Source organism: Candoia aspera, chromosome 1, assembly GCF_035149785.1.
Source record: "Candoia aspera isolate rCanAsp1 chromosome 1, rCanAsp1.hap2, whole genome shotgun sequence".
NCBI lineage: Eukaryota > Metazoa > Chordata > Lepidosauria > Squamata > Boidae > Candoia > Candoia aspera.
Genome location: NC_086153.1, coordinates 63,685,291 through 63,702,245, shown reverse-complemented (window position 1 = coordinate 63,702,245; position 16,955 = coordinate 63,685,291). Strand labels below are relative to the sequence as shown.

At 37.1% G+C, this 16,955-nt stretch overlaps 1 protein-coding gene across 1 annotated transcript in view; it reads left to right on the top strand.

Annotated features, from left to right (window-relative positions):
* RSPH9 (radial spoke head component 9) overlaps positions 1-16,955 on the top strand; it is a 33,565-nt gene that overhangs the window by 1,829 nt on the left and 14,781 nt on the right. Inside the window, exons 2-4 of the mRNA XM_063290326.1 lie at positions 702-861; positions 5,641-5,770; positions 7,532-7,678. Coding sequence (XP_063146396.1) covers positions 702-861; positions 5,641-5,770; positions 7,532-7,678 — 437 coding nt within the window. The remainder of the gene's footprint in view (positions 1-701; positions 862-5,640; positions 5,771-7,531; positions 7,679-16,955) is intronic.

The window sequence follows — 16,955 nt, the reverse complement described above, 5'->3', positions numbered from 1 at the left end:
TGATATGATTATTGAACATGATTGGGAAACACATAAATCATGTTAATAAATAAAACAAATATTTACACTGGAGTTTCAAGTATTCAGAGCACATAACTTATACTAAGTAGTTGTAATCCCTACAGCTATCATAAGGTCTAATACAATATCACCATAATATACTGGACAGCCAGTTTGGTCTAGTGGTTAGGGCAACGGGCTAGAAATCAGGAGGCTGTGAGTTCTAATTCCACCTTAGGCATGAAAACCGGCTGGGTGACCTTGGGCCTGTCACTCTCTCTCAGCCTGACCCACCTCACAGGGTTGTTGTGGGGAAAATAGGAGGAGGAAGGAGTATTAGGTATGTTCCCCACCTTGAGTTATTTATAAAAAATAATAAAGGCGGGATAGAAAATAAATAAAAATAAATAAAGTACTCCATATGACAGATGAAGAGGCGGTTGGGACTGAGAGAGAAAATGGCTACCTAGTGAGTTCATGGCACTATTGGAATTCAATCTGTTAGCCATTCATGCTATTCCAAGTCTTTCCTGCTGTTCTGTCCTGTCTTATTCCTGACTGCAACTCTGCTTGTCAGCTATTCCTTTGACAATTTTTATGGGATTTTTGATAGACCCCATAAATGTCTGTAAAGAAAAGTTTCTGATTTTTTTTTCTTGCTCAGTAACAATAAACCTATTTGCTGTTTGTGGGATGGATAGCTTGAATTGTGTGGACTGGAGTCTTCTGCCACCCCCCTCAGTCGAAATGGTTGCAATGACTGTAGGCTTAAAGGGACGTTTCCAAGGGGACCCATCTTATGAATATGAACCTTTTGACAAGAAAGAAGAAGCTGAAAGGCCATATGAAGAAGAAGTTGGAGTAAGTAAATGAGTGATGTTTTGATCTTTGTATGTAATTGCTTATGAATACTATTTACTGTGGTTTTTATGTTTTTTAAAAAATATTTACTATTATTTTCTTTTAGTTATGCTTATTCACTTTTGGTACATTTCTATCTCAATCTTTGTCTAAACTGATCTGAGGACATGGGATTCCCACTAATCCTTCAGATATTTGTGAGACATTCTTTGCCTCAACAATGAACTACAGTACTTATGAATACAGTCTATGTTTTATATTTAGTTTGCTATAGGTAAAATGTTATTATTTTTGAACTTGGCTTCAGTGACACTGAGACAGGAAGCAACATCCTGTAAACTGAACAAGCACCATAGGCTTAGCCAACAGATTTAATTTTTCACCCATTTTTTTCTCTCACAGTGACCCTAAAGCAAGGGTACAGTGAAGTCCAAGGGCCACATTAAAGCCTGGGGTGACACCGGAGCTTCTTTTTTAAAAATGGGAGGAGAAAAAGTAAAAAAATAGGAGGACATAGGGAACTCCAGAGAAAGTACATGTAGCCTTCATAATCTTTTGCCTGTCTTCCTTCCCCATTTCCAATTTTTAAAAATAGTTTTAAAATTTAAAAATAGAAAGGAATTCTCTTGATCCATTCTTCAAATCCCAAAGGAAGAAATCCACTTTCAAATTAGAGGTTCTATCCTGCCTGCTAATTGCTTCCTTCCCTCCAGTCTCAAAAGCCAACACACATGCAAAGCAAAATTTAAAAACTGCAGATGTGGTAATTGGCTGTGGGAAGTTCAAGGTACATCTTCCATAACTGAATGCTGGCTGGCTCTAAAGGAATTGATTAGATGAAAATCTAGCTGAGTGTTTGAGAAGGTAGTTCTGTCTGCTGTTTCCTCTTCATTTTTCTCAGCTGATCATGCTTTAGCCAGTTACAGATGGAGTAAATAAAGAGCAGGCACTGTTAGGCACACACAGAATTTGGGTAGTCTAGACTCTCACCCACACATCTGCCAGCAGCAATCATGGAGATTAGTGTAACCAAAAAAATGACTGTATTCTAAATGATGTACTTTTTCTGGAGGAAGAAAAAGATTGTAGGCAGAACATGACCCCCTTGCCCAAAATGAGAAAATTCTTCTATTTGTACAATTTCTATAAATATTGCTAAAGATTTATTATAATGGTAGTTTGTTTATTATTACTGTTATTCAGATGGTTCATGTGTATTGTGAGCTTCACACTGATGAAACCACAAATAGTAGTCTGCTATTTTGGCTAATTATTTAGGATGAAATTGCACAAAAAGACAATTACTAAAATAATGGGAAGTACATTTGTCCTGTGTTCTTTTCCATTGCTAGCAATTTTATGTTGATGTTTACTCCAGAATGACTAAAACTAGGCAGTGGGTGTTGTCCACAAGACTTGATTCCTGATTGGATGAATAGCTATTCTTACAAATAGAAGGAATGGAGATCAAAATATGCAATTATTTTGTTCTAGGAGTGGGGAATTTCTGGCCCATGTTGGTTTTCTACCCAATTCACTACTGTAGTTCCTTCTTTCTCTCCAGGTATGAGTTTTTCATCTCTGATCAGCAGCTGATTGGAGATAATATTTTCTCCAGAGTACTCAGGAAAAGAAACTTTTTGAGTGCTGAGCAGGGAAAATGAGAGTCTTTTCTTTTTGCAGCAGCAGTAAAAGAATAATTCCTCATTGATTTTCTCTGCATAGGGAAAGGAGTCCCTGTAAAACAACCTATGAAAATGGGTTGGGGGATTACAAGAGGCTTTTAGCTCCAGCCTTCACCTCATTTGGCAGGGTAGAATTGGACATTCTTCCCTTCAGCTAGATTTCTTCCCCACCCCTGAGTTATTAATAAACATTAAGATATTAACCAGATATGAGAAAACATGTTGAAATAAGTGAGTGTGAATGGAAACTTGATACTTTCAATACAAACATGTTCGAGCTGATTTTTTGGTGCAGATTTTTTTTCTAAGGCTTAAAGCTTAGTGGTGAACTTAGGTGCTGGATGACTAAGTAAAAATTCTAAGATCCTTGTTCACTGAGCTTCCAGTTTACATAATATGGATGGAAAAGCACTGTAGAAAAATACAGAGTATGATTGAGGTACACGCTACACTAGCTTTAACAGTTAGTCTGAATATTAATTTCTCAGTACTTTTCCAAGATTCTCCTACACACAGCACATTACAGTCACCCAAACATGATATAATTAAGTTATACATCATTCAGGCCAAATCTACATTATATTTAATTGGGATAATGGAAAGAGGTATTTTCAATGGCTGTGTCTTGGCTCTAGAATTCCCTTTCAAATAAAGTTCCTTTCATCTTCCCCTGAAATACTCAGAAATGAATAAAGTTAGGAAAATATTTAGTCTGCAATCTTAATTTGCTGATCTGTCCTTTTAAAAATATTTTTTATATTTTGGTTAGTATTGCATTATTCTATATTTGTATTTTATGTAAATGGAAAATAATTTTTAAATGTAAAATGATCGAATTTTTATACTTGCCTTAGAACTCCAATGATAATGCAGGGTATAAATGTTTTACATTGATCAATAGTGAGCTAGCAGAAATTCCTGTGGCTCAGTGCATACTTATTTATTTACTTCATTTATGTCTACCTTTCTATTAAAACAGCACTAACAATAATTCAACACATACTAAACTTTATTTATTTATTTATTTATTCAATTTATATAGCTGCCCATCTCAAACTAGTGACTCTGGGTGGTGAACGATCATAAAAACAATAAAAACAGTTAAAACACAATACAAAAAAGAAATTGAATACAAATAGCAGTCAAGAGGTATTATAATCCATTGGTATCAATATAGCCAGGAAACAGGGCCCTTCACACACTTGGGACCCCAGGCCTGGGCACATAGCCAGGTCTTCAAGGCCTTCCAAAAGGCCAACAGGATCAGGGTCATCCTAATCTCAGGAGGGAGGATGTTCCAGAAGGCAGGTGCTAAGGCAGAAAAGGCACATCTCCTGGTCCCTTTTCTGGGACATTCCTTGAATCTTTAAGAAGTAAAGTAGAAAACCATAATTATAATTAAATCAAGTAGAATCAAAACATATTGAAAAATAAGTCACATCCATCTGATTAAACCAGGGTTTCTCAACTAGGGTTCTGTGGAGCCCTAGGGTTCCGCAAGAGGTCCCTAGAGGTTCTCTGAGAGTTCACAATTTATTTAAAAAATTATTTCAAATTCAGGCAACTTCACATTATAGAGGTAAGTTTCATTCTTTAGTTTAAGAACACTGTTAATGCATATATACAGGCCTACACATGAAACAAATACAATAATTTTGTAACTTCTGGCCTATATTTGAGCCTGAATCTGCAGGGGTTCCCTGAGGCCTGAAAAATATTTCAAGGGTTCCTCCAGGGTCAAAAGGTTGAGAAAGGCTGGATTAAACCAAATCATTTTAAGCCAAAATCCAACAGAGTTAACCAGGCCTTTGTTGAATGAGGATTTCAAAATGTGACAACAGCTACTGAGATATTCTTTCTCCTGTTCCTACCAAGTATGGTTCTGTTGGTCACTACTTTCTCTGTATCTTAAAAAAACCTAGTCAGGTTCATATAGGAAACTGATCTTTCAAATAGGCTGGTCCCAAGCTGTATAGGGATTTATTTATTATAATTAGCACATTGATTGTGTCTGAAAATGAATCAGTAGTCAGCAAAGCTTTTTTAATGAGGATATCACATGCTCCCTGTAAATGGCTCTAATCAACGATCCGTATGAAAGATGATGGACAAGTTGAAGTTTCTGCAGAGACACCCTTGTGTTGACCAGGCACAACATTATAGTACTCTGAAGAGTTTACTAGCTTTAGATCTGGATTCGAAATCTCAGTTTCACTCATGATTTTATTAGGTGACATTCAACATTCTCATTTCTCAGTTTTCTGCTTGCAGAATGGGATTTAAATTGGTCCTTGTCTCTTAGATACATGTAAGGATAAAAAAATAATGTAAAGCAGTCTGATAATTTATAGAGGTAGGCGCTAAGAGTGATAAATAAAAATGACTTGCATGTTTTTTTTATGGCAGTTGTAATTAATTTCTTTCGGGAGACGATTATGGGAATTTGTTTCTGCTCATAGACACAGTGAACATCAGATTTATTGCACAGATGGAACTATACTGGCAGACAGTATTTCAGCAAATAATAGCAAAAGAACTTTGCATAATACCAATAGTTTTCATTAATTTAAAATGAGGGCTATGGTGACATTAGAATGCCTCTTCATTACTGTTTGTAATGAAATACTGTTTCTAGTTGCATTGAATATTTGTACTGCAAAATTCCATGAGATTACAAAGTACCGTTTGTAATGTCATGGAATACTTTTCTCCATAATTGTATTTCTGTTTTCTTTTGTTTTTAATAGAAGCAAGATATTTAAGTAGGAACAAAGTTACTTCCTCTCCACCAATTTTCTGCAATGAAAACACATTAAATAGAAATTTGAATATATTGATTGCTAGGTTTATCAAGAGAGGAAATATACTAATTTTATAAAGGAATTAATATAATTGTTCTAGTTAATTTTTTCATTAGTAACATGAGAATAATAATAATAATAATAATAATAATTGACTAAATTTATATGCTGGCTGACTCCCAGCGACTCTAGGTGGTTTTCATACCTATTGGACTGAAGAAATTTTATTCTATCCCAAGTCTCATTCTTACAATATATAAGGAATATATTTTAATGTCTGCTTTTTCCTAAAGCCCTTGATCAAGGAGGAGATTCGTCTGGTAGCCACAGTATATCAGATAGATCAAGAAGTGGGCATTGTTCCACGGGGTGCATATGTAAAATCTCCACTTGGACCTGTGCATGTAAACAGGAGCTTTGAAGGTAAATGCGTGTGAGGTCATTTTGGCATCTGTGAACTCAAAAATTACTATGATCACATATATTGGGTTTTGTGAATTTTGTTCAGCAGTCAGTCACAACTCATAGATGACAGATATACCTGTGTGCATGGCAGATACACGAGTTATGTTGTTGTACACATAAGGAAGTAGGATGTGTGAAAAGCACCCATCAAAAACGTCCTGTTTTCAGGATAGGAGGGGATAAGTTATTGCTGCTACTTAATTTTTTATGTACATAGTGCAGTGTTTCTCAACCTTGGCAACTTGAAGATGTGTGGACTTCAACTCCCAGAATTCCCCAGCCAGAAATGTTAGCATTTAGAGTTTCTTCATATATTTCTTCACTTTTTAGTGCACCAGAGCAAAGTGTAAAGATATTAATATCAAGCCATGCAATTAGTTTCCAACTTCTGCTTCATGATTTATAAGTTCAGGTCTAACATAATGTTTATTGGTTTGAAATCTTGGTGGTTGTTGTTGTACAGAGCCCTCATGGGGAAAAAGCACCTTCTTTAAACTGCATTGATTACCCTTCTCATCTAACAGTTTGAAGGCATGCAGGGCTCCCTTTTTCTGTGTTTTTGCAAAACACACACACACACACACACACACACTCAGCCTTTTTCACCATCTCAGTTGCAGTGTCCATGTATTGTGCAAATAAACAAAAAAATGAAGAGCTCTGGATGGAAGCTCCTCTTTCACCCCAGTGTTGTAAGTGCTGCTGTGAGGAACAGAGGAGAAAAAGGGACATGCAGTCTGAGCTCCTAGTTCATTATCTGGCAATGGTAGCCATAAAATAAGGGGGAAAAGGCACCCTTTTCCAAGTTCACATTTTTGCTCAAGACATTCTAGCTATTCTAAGAAGTGCTGTTACCATGCTGACAAGGTTACAACAGTATACTGGGAAACTCTGAATTCTCTTGTATACAAGAACGTAAAGCAGGGGTATGTAGCCAGTGCTTTCTAGATATTTTGTGCTACATAGCTTCAGCTGATGAGAGCTATGGAATGTGTAGTCCAAAACATCTGGAGGGCAGTAAGTTCCCTTTCCCTGCAATAAATGGTCTTATATGTCATGAGTTATCCTATGCTTATGACTACTCTTTTCCATCTAGCAACAGACGGGCTTAGCTTTTCTCATGTCAAAGTGGTGGGAACCTGCCCATGATGAGTTTTCATAGCCAGAGGGACTCTGAGACTTAGACTTCCTTCTGAGTTTAGTGTCCTGGTACTGCAACACTTTTGGTTAATGTACTTTAGGCCTCTGTTGGACTTATCACCAGAAGATTTTCTTTGATCAACTTCTGGTTTCAAACTGTTTGTGTAAATGAAATTACTTAAAACTTCTCACTACCCATTTCTAATGTATTAGTCCACTAACATAAATAGTTCCATCAGTGCCCAGAGTTGCTGTAGAGAAAATAAGAGGCGGTAGCATTATGTATACCTTCTTAAGCTGTACAAGTAAAGGTGGGATATAAATCAATCAAACAAACAAATATTTCATAAGTCAATTAAGATAGTGAACTTTCAATAAACGAATTTTAAACTTTGTTTTTATTGTCAACTCCCAGAGTCTCTCCTTTGGGGGGGGGGAGATGGGCAGTGATAAAATTTGATAGATAGATAGATAGATAGATAAACAAACAAACAAATAAATAAATTTGAAGAATGGCAATGCATTATTAAAAGAGGCTACTGAGCAGTGCTGATTTCCTTTTTTTACTTTCAACAACAGGTTTGTCCCTGACAGAAGCAAAAAAGTTAAGCTCCTATTTCCATTTTACTGAGCCTGTAAAATTGAAGAATAAAACTCTGCTGGAAAAAGCTGACTTGGATCCAGCAATTGACTTCCTGGATTCTCTTGAACATGATATCCCTAAAGGTAGGAAGAAGTACTATCCCAAATGCAAAATGGAAGAGGCAATCGGTGCTTTGGGGCCCAGTTAAGAAGAGGCATTTGCCTTCTGTTGTATAAAAGTAACAATTATTAATTTCATGTGTTTCACTCAACATGTTTTAGCCCTATAGCTTTTGGATTAACCCTAAATTCTGTTACCCTCAAACTGCAAATTGGGGACGAAGGATAATGCAGGTGCATATAACTAAATTAATTTTTTGACTCAGGCTGAATTAAGTGGGAATTCTTGTATCATGTTCCCATTTTTTTAATCTATTCCCCTCTCTGAGTTTACAAACTTATTTTGAAGAGGTATAACTATCTTTCATTACAGCAATTCTCAAAATAGAAAACAAAATCAAATAATATCTTTTAGCCTATACAAAATCTTGTAAAGGAGCCAGCATGCTTTGTGAAAGGCCTTTCTTTGAATTGTTAAAACAGCTGGATGTAGCAGCATCAGAAGATTCGCTAGTTGTTTCAACATTCATCTGTATGCACAGACAATACTTCTACTGGACAAGTTTCTGAAATTGCTGAGCCTTTCACAGGACATGCCTGTTTTAACACTTTGAGGAGGGGTGCTATGTAGTACCAATATGTTTTGTGAAATACCCCTTTCAAATGCTTTCTACGATCCTAAGATATATGCATGCAACCATCCCCCCTGCATACATTTTTCCTATATAGAACACTTAAACAATAACCAATAATCAGATTGCACATGTGAAAGAATGTAACACATGCAAAAACTAAAATGCTGCACCAGTATTCATTAAGGACATAAAAAAATAATCACAAATGTCTTTTTGAATGAAAAGGCATGATTCGGTGAAATGAAAACCATCAGGCATGGGCATGTATTGTCAGTTTTGAAATATTTTGTAGCTCGGAAGCTGTGTCCAAAAAGTGTGTGTTATGGGTAGTTGTATGCAAAAATATACATGTTGAAAAATCACATATAAAATGTGTATATTAGGAAAATTACATACAGTACCAATTTTACAGACATCTGGACAGAACGTACTTGAAGATTGACTTTAAACTGAAGTGCACGTTCCTTTTTTATAAAATAACAAAATAAATGTTCAGTGCTGTGAGTTTTTAAACAAAAGCCATACAAAGGCTGTCATCTCCTTTCAGTGGGTAGTTTTGTCTGCTTCATGTGTCAGCACCCTGAGCTGTTTAAACTCTTAGGCTTCCTCCTAATTAGGAGGGGTTTGCAGCAGCCAGTGTCCTGCTGTGTGAGATAAGACGACCAGTGATAGAGGAGCTTTTATGAGCATTTTGCATGCCCCTTCCATCCAGTATTGCTTTCTCTTATCTAAATGTGGTCTTGTTAACTCGAACCTTCTATCTTGGAGAGGTTTGGTTCAAACTTTCCTTTGATAAATGATTGCACTTAGCTACATGGCCAGTAATCTGCAGCAGTCTGAGCAGTGGAGAAATCTGACCATACGCTTGTTAGGTATGCAAAAATTGTAGCTCCAAAGGGCAATGAAAATCCATGGCTATTTAACCAATGCCATTCTTTCTGCTTCCTTAACTACATTTGATAAGATGTTTAAGCAAGATGCTCACAGACTGGAACTATGAATGCCAGGTTCAGGCTAGGATCTGTTTGTAGCGAAGAATTTTCCTTGTTATCTGAATGTTTATTTCACTCTTTTTACTTGGCAACTGTATTAAATTTAGGAAACTTAATGTCATTTCCAAAGCACATTTGAAACCATTGTTTCTATTTCAGGTTATGTTTCTTTCTGAGCTGAAATGGGTAAATTAGAGTTAGGAACAGTTTTAAAATTTAAAATACTTTAAGGGATAGATTTTTGCCCCTAGATATTATTGCAAAAAAGCAGAAAGAGAAACAAAAGTTATTACATCAGTGAATCATTGTTTCTTTTTATTTAGACCTTCCACTGCCTTTCTCGACAGTAATGATTTCCACCCCAGCGTTCTTTCTATCATCACAAACCTGTCTGCCTTATATCACAAGGAGAGCGATTTGAAGCATTGCTTTTACAATACGATTATAATATGATCATCTAGGTGGGGAGGCTTCCCTCCAGTATAAAGCCTGGGAAGAGTACCCTTAGGTACCCATAGTGAACAGGTTTTCCAAAGAAACCTGCAGGAGTTTGTATATATGATATAGATTCCAAGAAATTTTGTATCAGAGCTAGCTCTATCCAGTAGGCTAAATTATGCTAAAGTAGGATTGGATAGCTTTTTCAGCCTGTTGTGTATTGTCTTAGCATGTTGTCTGAAACCAGCCCATCATATTAAACCATAATGTAGTTTATTTGTTTGTGCATACCATGTGACGTGATGGAGGAATTGTGTTTTACATGACCCAGTCATTGTTTACTTGGTGATGAACTGCACAGACTTTGGAAGTAGAATGCTGGAGTGAGAGAGGAAAATGTTTCCACAGCAATCTGTATGGCTGTAGGCAAGGCTGCAATCATTCATACTGTTCTGTACAGATGATATTATTAAATAGCTTGTGTTTTGTAAAATGGTATAAGGTGACTCACAGTCAACATTCATTCATGTTATTGTAAATGTATAACTAATGATATTTGCAGATTGATGGAGAAAGAACTGTATTTTTTGAAAAAAATGGGAAATTGTTTGAAAGCAGATTTTCCACCTCTATCTTTTCCTGAAAGAAAGCCACTGTAGGCAGATTCAGAAAAAAGGATTTGCAGAGAAATGATCATGGAATGATGACTCCTGTGTCTGGGAGAATGTAAACATCTCTCATTACAGAGCTGTGAAATTTGAAATATGAGAAGCAGATTCAGCAAAGGTAGGCTTCCTTTGGATGTTTCGTTTCTCAAATGTAGCAGTTGTGAGAACCACTTTATGAGGCTAAGCGTATGGTGTAATTTTGTCCTGTACAAATTGCTGACCTGGGTTTTGTCTACAATTAAGTTGGCATGCTTTTAGAGTTAGTCTCAGGATATAGATCTTGCTAAGATTCATGTGGCAGTAGTTCTGCATTATATTTTAGTGATAGTCACATTGAATTGTATGTGATTCATGCACTGGAGCCTTGCTTATGCCAGCTCTTTTCCAAACTAGTAAAAGATGATAGACATATTGTAGCTCATTAATTCTGGCTTCAGATTGGCATTAATCTTTTTTTTTTTCCAGCCCTCTGAGAATTAGCTAAATAGTATAATACTGAATTACTGGCAGGAGAGGCCAAGTCCCTTCTGTTAGGGAGTGCTATCTGGTGGGGCCCAGGAAGAGGGTCTTTTCTGTCATGGCACCCACCCTTTGGAACATCATTCCCCCAGAGATTAGATTGGCCCTGACCCTACTGGCCTTTCGTAAGGCCTTAAAGGCATGATTTTGTCCCTGGGCCTGGGGAACTGAATGTGTGGCAAAGCCTGTGCAGTAGTTGTGTTGGTTTGTCATGAGTTGTTTTGTTTTTTAACTTGGCTGCAGATTATCTGTGTGTTCTTGTTTCTATTGTTTTATGTTTTTTTTCATGCTGTTAGCTACCTGGAGTAATGAATTTGAGATAGGTGGCTATGTAAATTTAGAAAATAAAATAATAAATAAATAGATAAATTAATTTACATTCAGGTATATAGTAATGAATGGACCTTTTGGTGGATTTTGTCTAAATATTTACATACAAAGTCTTTTGCTACTGCTTTTCCGGATGTTGCAAAAGCCACAAGTGCTGGGAGGATTGAGGCTGAGAAGCATGAACCTGCTTTATCTCTGACCATTAGCACAGCTAATTAATTCCCCTTCAAAGCCCCCCTCCTAAAGTGATTAATCCCCTATCAAGTTCTGTCTCCAGCCATTCAAGAGGCCTAAGTCTGCCAAGGTATTTACGGCCCCCTGGCCAGCAAGCAGACGGCAAGGCAGCTTGTTATCGGGATAGGAGGGAAGTGGTTCCAAGACAAATGGCCGCCTGCCTCCCAAGTGGCCTTGCAAAACCCAACAAAGTGCTGTGCTGTGCTGGCCACCTACTTTCCCCATCCTCCTCTCTCTGCTAACGTTTCACAGATGTGACCTGAGCCTTCCCACTTCATAGTTTAACACTAAGCAGCACCTCCACAGTCCCGTGAAAGCTGTGAGCTAAAGTACTTTACTTCTAAGCCTGCCAAAAGCCACATGGGGACAAGACCCTTTCAAACTCTTTTATGAAACCAAAAGGCCTGTAATGGATGAGGGGGAAATAATGGTGTTGGGGAAATAATAGGGCTGGGAAGAGGATGAAGCTGGAAAGATGGAGTGGAGTGGGGTCAGAAGAAAAGTGAGTCTAGTGTATTTGTTAATGGAGAAGGGCAGCATTCAGAATTTGTGTTTTCAAAACTTGGAAATGGTGCAGCTCTCAACAAAAAAAGAAAAATCCAAGAAGCATTGCCAGGAATCCAAGGATATGAATTGCTGAAGTAGCACCTCATTTGACTGTTTGGAAGATAAATTATTCCCCAGACTGGAGGGATATAATGATCTGGCCACTGGCCAAGATAGCAGGTAAATGGACTTTGTCTTTCTCTTTCCTGTGGCTTTCTTACATTTTGTCTTTAAACTATTTAAATTTGGGCTGCTATACCAACCAACTCCAGTAGGGGACACTGTGGTGCCAGGTTTAGTAGCACTGCAGGAAGAAACCCTAAGGAAGTAATATGAGAAAGATTTGGACTCTTTAGTGAGGTGAGGACAGAGGAACCAGACTGTGTGTGGTATATACTGACCTCTTGAACTATGGATATGGAGAGGAGACTGTCAGCTCCACTGGAGCTCACACAATTTTCAAAAAGGCATATTGGCCTTTTCAGTAGATTTCTTAGTACCAGCATTTTATGTGTGTTCAAATCAGGATCTCCCATGATTTTTCTTATCAGAGGCCACACATTCAGCCTCTTCATGCCAAGAATCTGTGTCTGTACTGACATTTTGCTATCTCTACACTGATTTTAGGGTGTTCCCTGACAGTGATTTTTTTTTTTCTGGAATCAATCCTTATGGAACACAGTAATATAAACAGAACCAGTTAGAATGACTGCTTTTCGTTTTTCTAACCACCCATATTTTGCCTGCATTACTGAACATTTGAGGACACAGACACAGTGTTATTGTAGCATTTCAGGAATATATCTACAGGTAATTTTTCATATTTTAAATAAAGGGACTTAAACCCTCCCCTCCCCCCCATGTACTGTGATTCCTTTTTCATGTTTTCTTTTCTTTCAGTGATCAATTAAATACAGTTGATGTGCACCTTCAAACGTTAGGTAAATCTAACATTTTCTGAGGCAGCTTGATGTGGTAAGCAGAGGTAGGCAATGTCAGGCCTTCAGATGTGCTGAATTATGAGTCCATCATCGTTCAGCATCGGTCTTGCTAACGAGCTGATGGACAAAGTAATTCAGTAACATTTGGAGGGCACAGGTTGATCACCTCCCTATAAAGGAATCTTGAGTATCTTTGATGCTAGCATGACTATTTCAAAATATATCAAGTACATTTGTTAGCTGATTTCTGTGTTGTCTCTTGTATACTTTTTTGGGATAGGAAAGTAGTTTATTATTTACTGCTATACCACCTAATGGAGATAATAACTAACATTGAAAAATGGAGAGAGAGAAAACTATATGGAATGTAATGCAAAAAATAGCCTTAATGTGACTCAGTGGATAATCTTTACATGGAAGGCATTCCAAACCTAATTTGAGCCTTGGTTACATTCATACATCTTGCTGAGCTGTTTGCATTAATAGGATTTACACACTGCTCTAAACTAAAACTTTTAAAACTACCTGATGACCTAATGCCATGTGTGAACCTAGCTATTGAATGGTCTTGCTTTCAGGCTTGGTAGTATATTCACAAAATATCAAGAATAGTCATAGCAGGACTGCTGTGAAGATAAATGTTCTGGGAGTAAGTCATATCTGAAATCCATTTTTATAATTTATAATACATATTTATTATACATGCTGACATGATGTTAAAGAAATGAAAGAAGCCAATACCTTATGGCACAGATCTGGAGATTCTTTAAAGGAAAGGGGCAACCGCAATATTTGGTGGTAATAAAGGAGAGGTTAAGGTCAAGTTTATGTACATGATAATAAAGTAGATAGCTATAATGAAATTCACATTAAATGACCACCCTCTTTTTTCCAGGGCAAAAGTTCTCAGTGTATTTTTTTTTCTGTTGTTGTGTACTTGAGATTATTAATTAGTGGACTTGTATTTTGCTCCTTACAGCTGCTTTTTTTTTTGTGGCCAAATGATATATTTCTGCCCCAACATTCTTTGAATTTGGGTCTTTGCAATTTTTTGCATGTTTCTTGAACATGTAAGCTTATTTCTGTTAAAATTGCTGGTTTCAAAAGATTTTTATTTGTAAATTAGTTTAATTTCATCCACATCATGCCCACTAAATTTAATACTGGCCCAGTCAGGAGGAAAAAAACCAATAGTTTCCTAAAGTTTGAACTGCAGGATTCTTAGACACCCCCCCACCTTTCACTGGGTTCATACATTTCAATTTGTCTTTTTTTTTTGAACAATGGTTTCTTGAACAGGACATAGTAGCCTAGTTTATTTATAATACTAAACAATAAACTTTACAGATTACAATGTCTGGATACTGCATCCCTTAAGTCAAGCCAAAAACACCGTATTATAACTTAGGGCAAGTTGTAAATATGGATTCCTTAGCCATAGTGTGTTTCTGATACCTCTTCCCCCTCTCCCAAGCAACAGGCTGCCATAGAATGGACAGATATTTCTTACCAGAGCTTTGGTTTGATAATTTGCAGAGAGAGGGAAAGAGAGAGAGAGGGAGAGGGAGAGCGTGCGCGCGCATGCACATCATGCAATTCTAGTGCTTCTGGTAGTCTACACCTTATTTAAACAGACTAGTTCTCTGGTCTAGGTGACATGGGGAGCTGTGATTTGTTAAAATTGGAAGGAAAAATTTCTATTCACTTTCTTAGGGTTGAAGGTAATATAGCAGAAGCCTATTTGTTGCTGTACATTCATGTCTTGGGAGATGCTGGATAAAAGCAGACAAGGAAGGAAAATAACAAGAATTTCAGAAGCTTTAAATCAGGGGTCAGCAACTCATGGCCCACAGGCCGGATCTGGACTGCCACCCAAAATCATTTGGCTCATAGTTCCAAAAGAAATATCATATCCACCCGGCCATGGTGCTCTTAAAAAAGAATTCAGGTTTGTAATTCTATCTCAGGCCTGATGTAGAACCACGCTGTTTTAATAAATTGTAATGATTTGGATTGTGTTAAGAGCTTGTATGTACTGTAAGTATACGTGTGTGTTTATAGCATAGCTTTGGTTACTGAGGTCTCTTCCTCCTCCAGCCATAAGCATTTCTGTTCCCAACCACAATATCTGTTGCCCCAAGATATTGTGGAGCGTGTCCTCATTTTCCTCTTTGGCAGCACCTCCATTTTTCCCCTAAGAAGAAAACACATCTCTAGGGTTTGCCCCAAGGAGTCCTTCCAAGTGCCAATGTATTCATGAGAGAGAGCGAGAGCGAGCGAGCGCACAGCTTGCTATCTACTCACAGACATGGCCTCTGGTCCCTATGCAGAAGAAAGTTGCGACCCTTGCTTTATATAGATGAAGTTAGCAAGATTCCTAGGTACAGGTACAGTATTGTAGATTTATTGGAGTACAGTATAAGGCTGTCAGTAATGGAAAAGGGTGGGATAGCAGCCAGAAAGAAGGATAACGAAGTCTAACATTACGCAATTTATTCAACTTCTGGTTTTGACATGGCTTGGCACCTGGGCACCCTCAGATCATCTACTGCAAGAAAGTCTTACTTTTCCAGTGGCTGGGTCTCACCTAGGGATGCTTAGAAGTACTTCCACGCTTCAGATAAGTGAGAAAGTGAGAAACTTCTTTTGTCATCAGTGGATCTTATCCTACGAATTAACCAGAAGTCCGAAAGGCTCCATTACTACTGATCTTTAGAAAGGCCTCAAAAACAAACCTGTTCAGAAGGGCATTAATTTAAAACCTGCTATCGGTATATCTATTATTTCCTGCTTCAGTAATTTGTGAAGCGGTTTCTGTATTATTGCTGTATTACTGTTATATTTATTTTGGTTTACTGTATATTGAATCCATTTAGAAATTGATGGCATCACATTAAGTAAAGAATGTGAGGCTTAGATTCAAGCCAGTGGCAGAGAAGCTTAGACATCTTTAATTAGCTACAAGATTTTGCATATGAAAAAGCAGGGAAATGGAGAATGGAGCCAGGTTATATGCCGTGCTTTGTGGAATATTCCCTTTTTTTATGGGGACATAAGCAGATTATTTGATGGGACAGAGATTTGCCAGACTGATAGATTCTTACAGTCTTACTTTATTTTGGGATAGGCTGTTCAGAACAGTCTTTTAATCATAATGGAACTCCTAATTACTATTTTTCTTAAGTCAAAAACAGTAGCCAAATCAAGACATGAGGTGGCTATAACTTTTGTAAAAAGGTAAATATCTTAACTTGATTTGAAGAAATGCCAAAATTCCAAAAAACTCATTATTGTTGCTGTAATAGCAATTAATGTGAAAGCAAAGAATGTCTAAAAACCAGAAAAGACAGAAAGATTATAATGCTGAAACAAAGCGAGCCATTGTTTCTTGTGATTATTTGATGAGTCTTCTAGCTGTAGTGTTTAAAAGAAACCCAATTTTATTTGATATAATGAATGAGGCAAAAGACTATTTCCATTTTATTCTGCACAGTCAATAGGATTTGAAGAACCGTGAAGGTGATATATTAATCCAGGGGCTTTTCAGGTAGATGCTACGTGCTGCCTAGCATGTTCCAAAGACGTTTCTATAGCAACTGCCTTTGCTGTCTCTTTTAAAGTCCTGCAGAAGCATATAACCAAGAAGAAAGGTTCCATGTGATTTAAGGACCCTCAGAACTTATCACTGAAATCTTAGTGATTACTTGGAAAAAATTTTGTCCTGGATTCCTTGTAAAAATAATATACTTGGATGTGAACAGAAGAATTAATAGACTAGAACTTGTACTATTTTATTAGTACAGATTGCTCCAAGGCTGAAAATCTTACGTCTTATAATATTGTTACAATTTTTTAAAATTAGATAAACAGTCACAAAATTGTAACTCCCAGGGTTCATTTTTGTAGTATGTAAGTCGTGACACTTAAAAGGTTTGCAAAATACACACAGTTAGACTGTATTCATTATCTAAAAATTTACATGGGAGGATGAGATACAC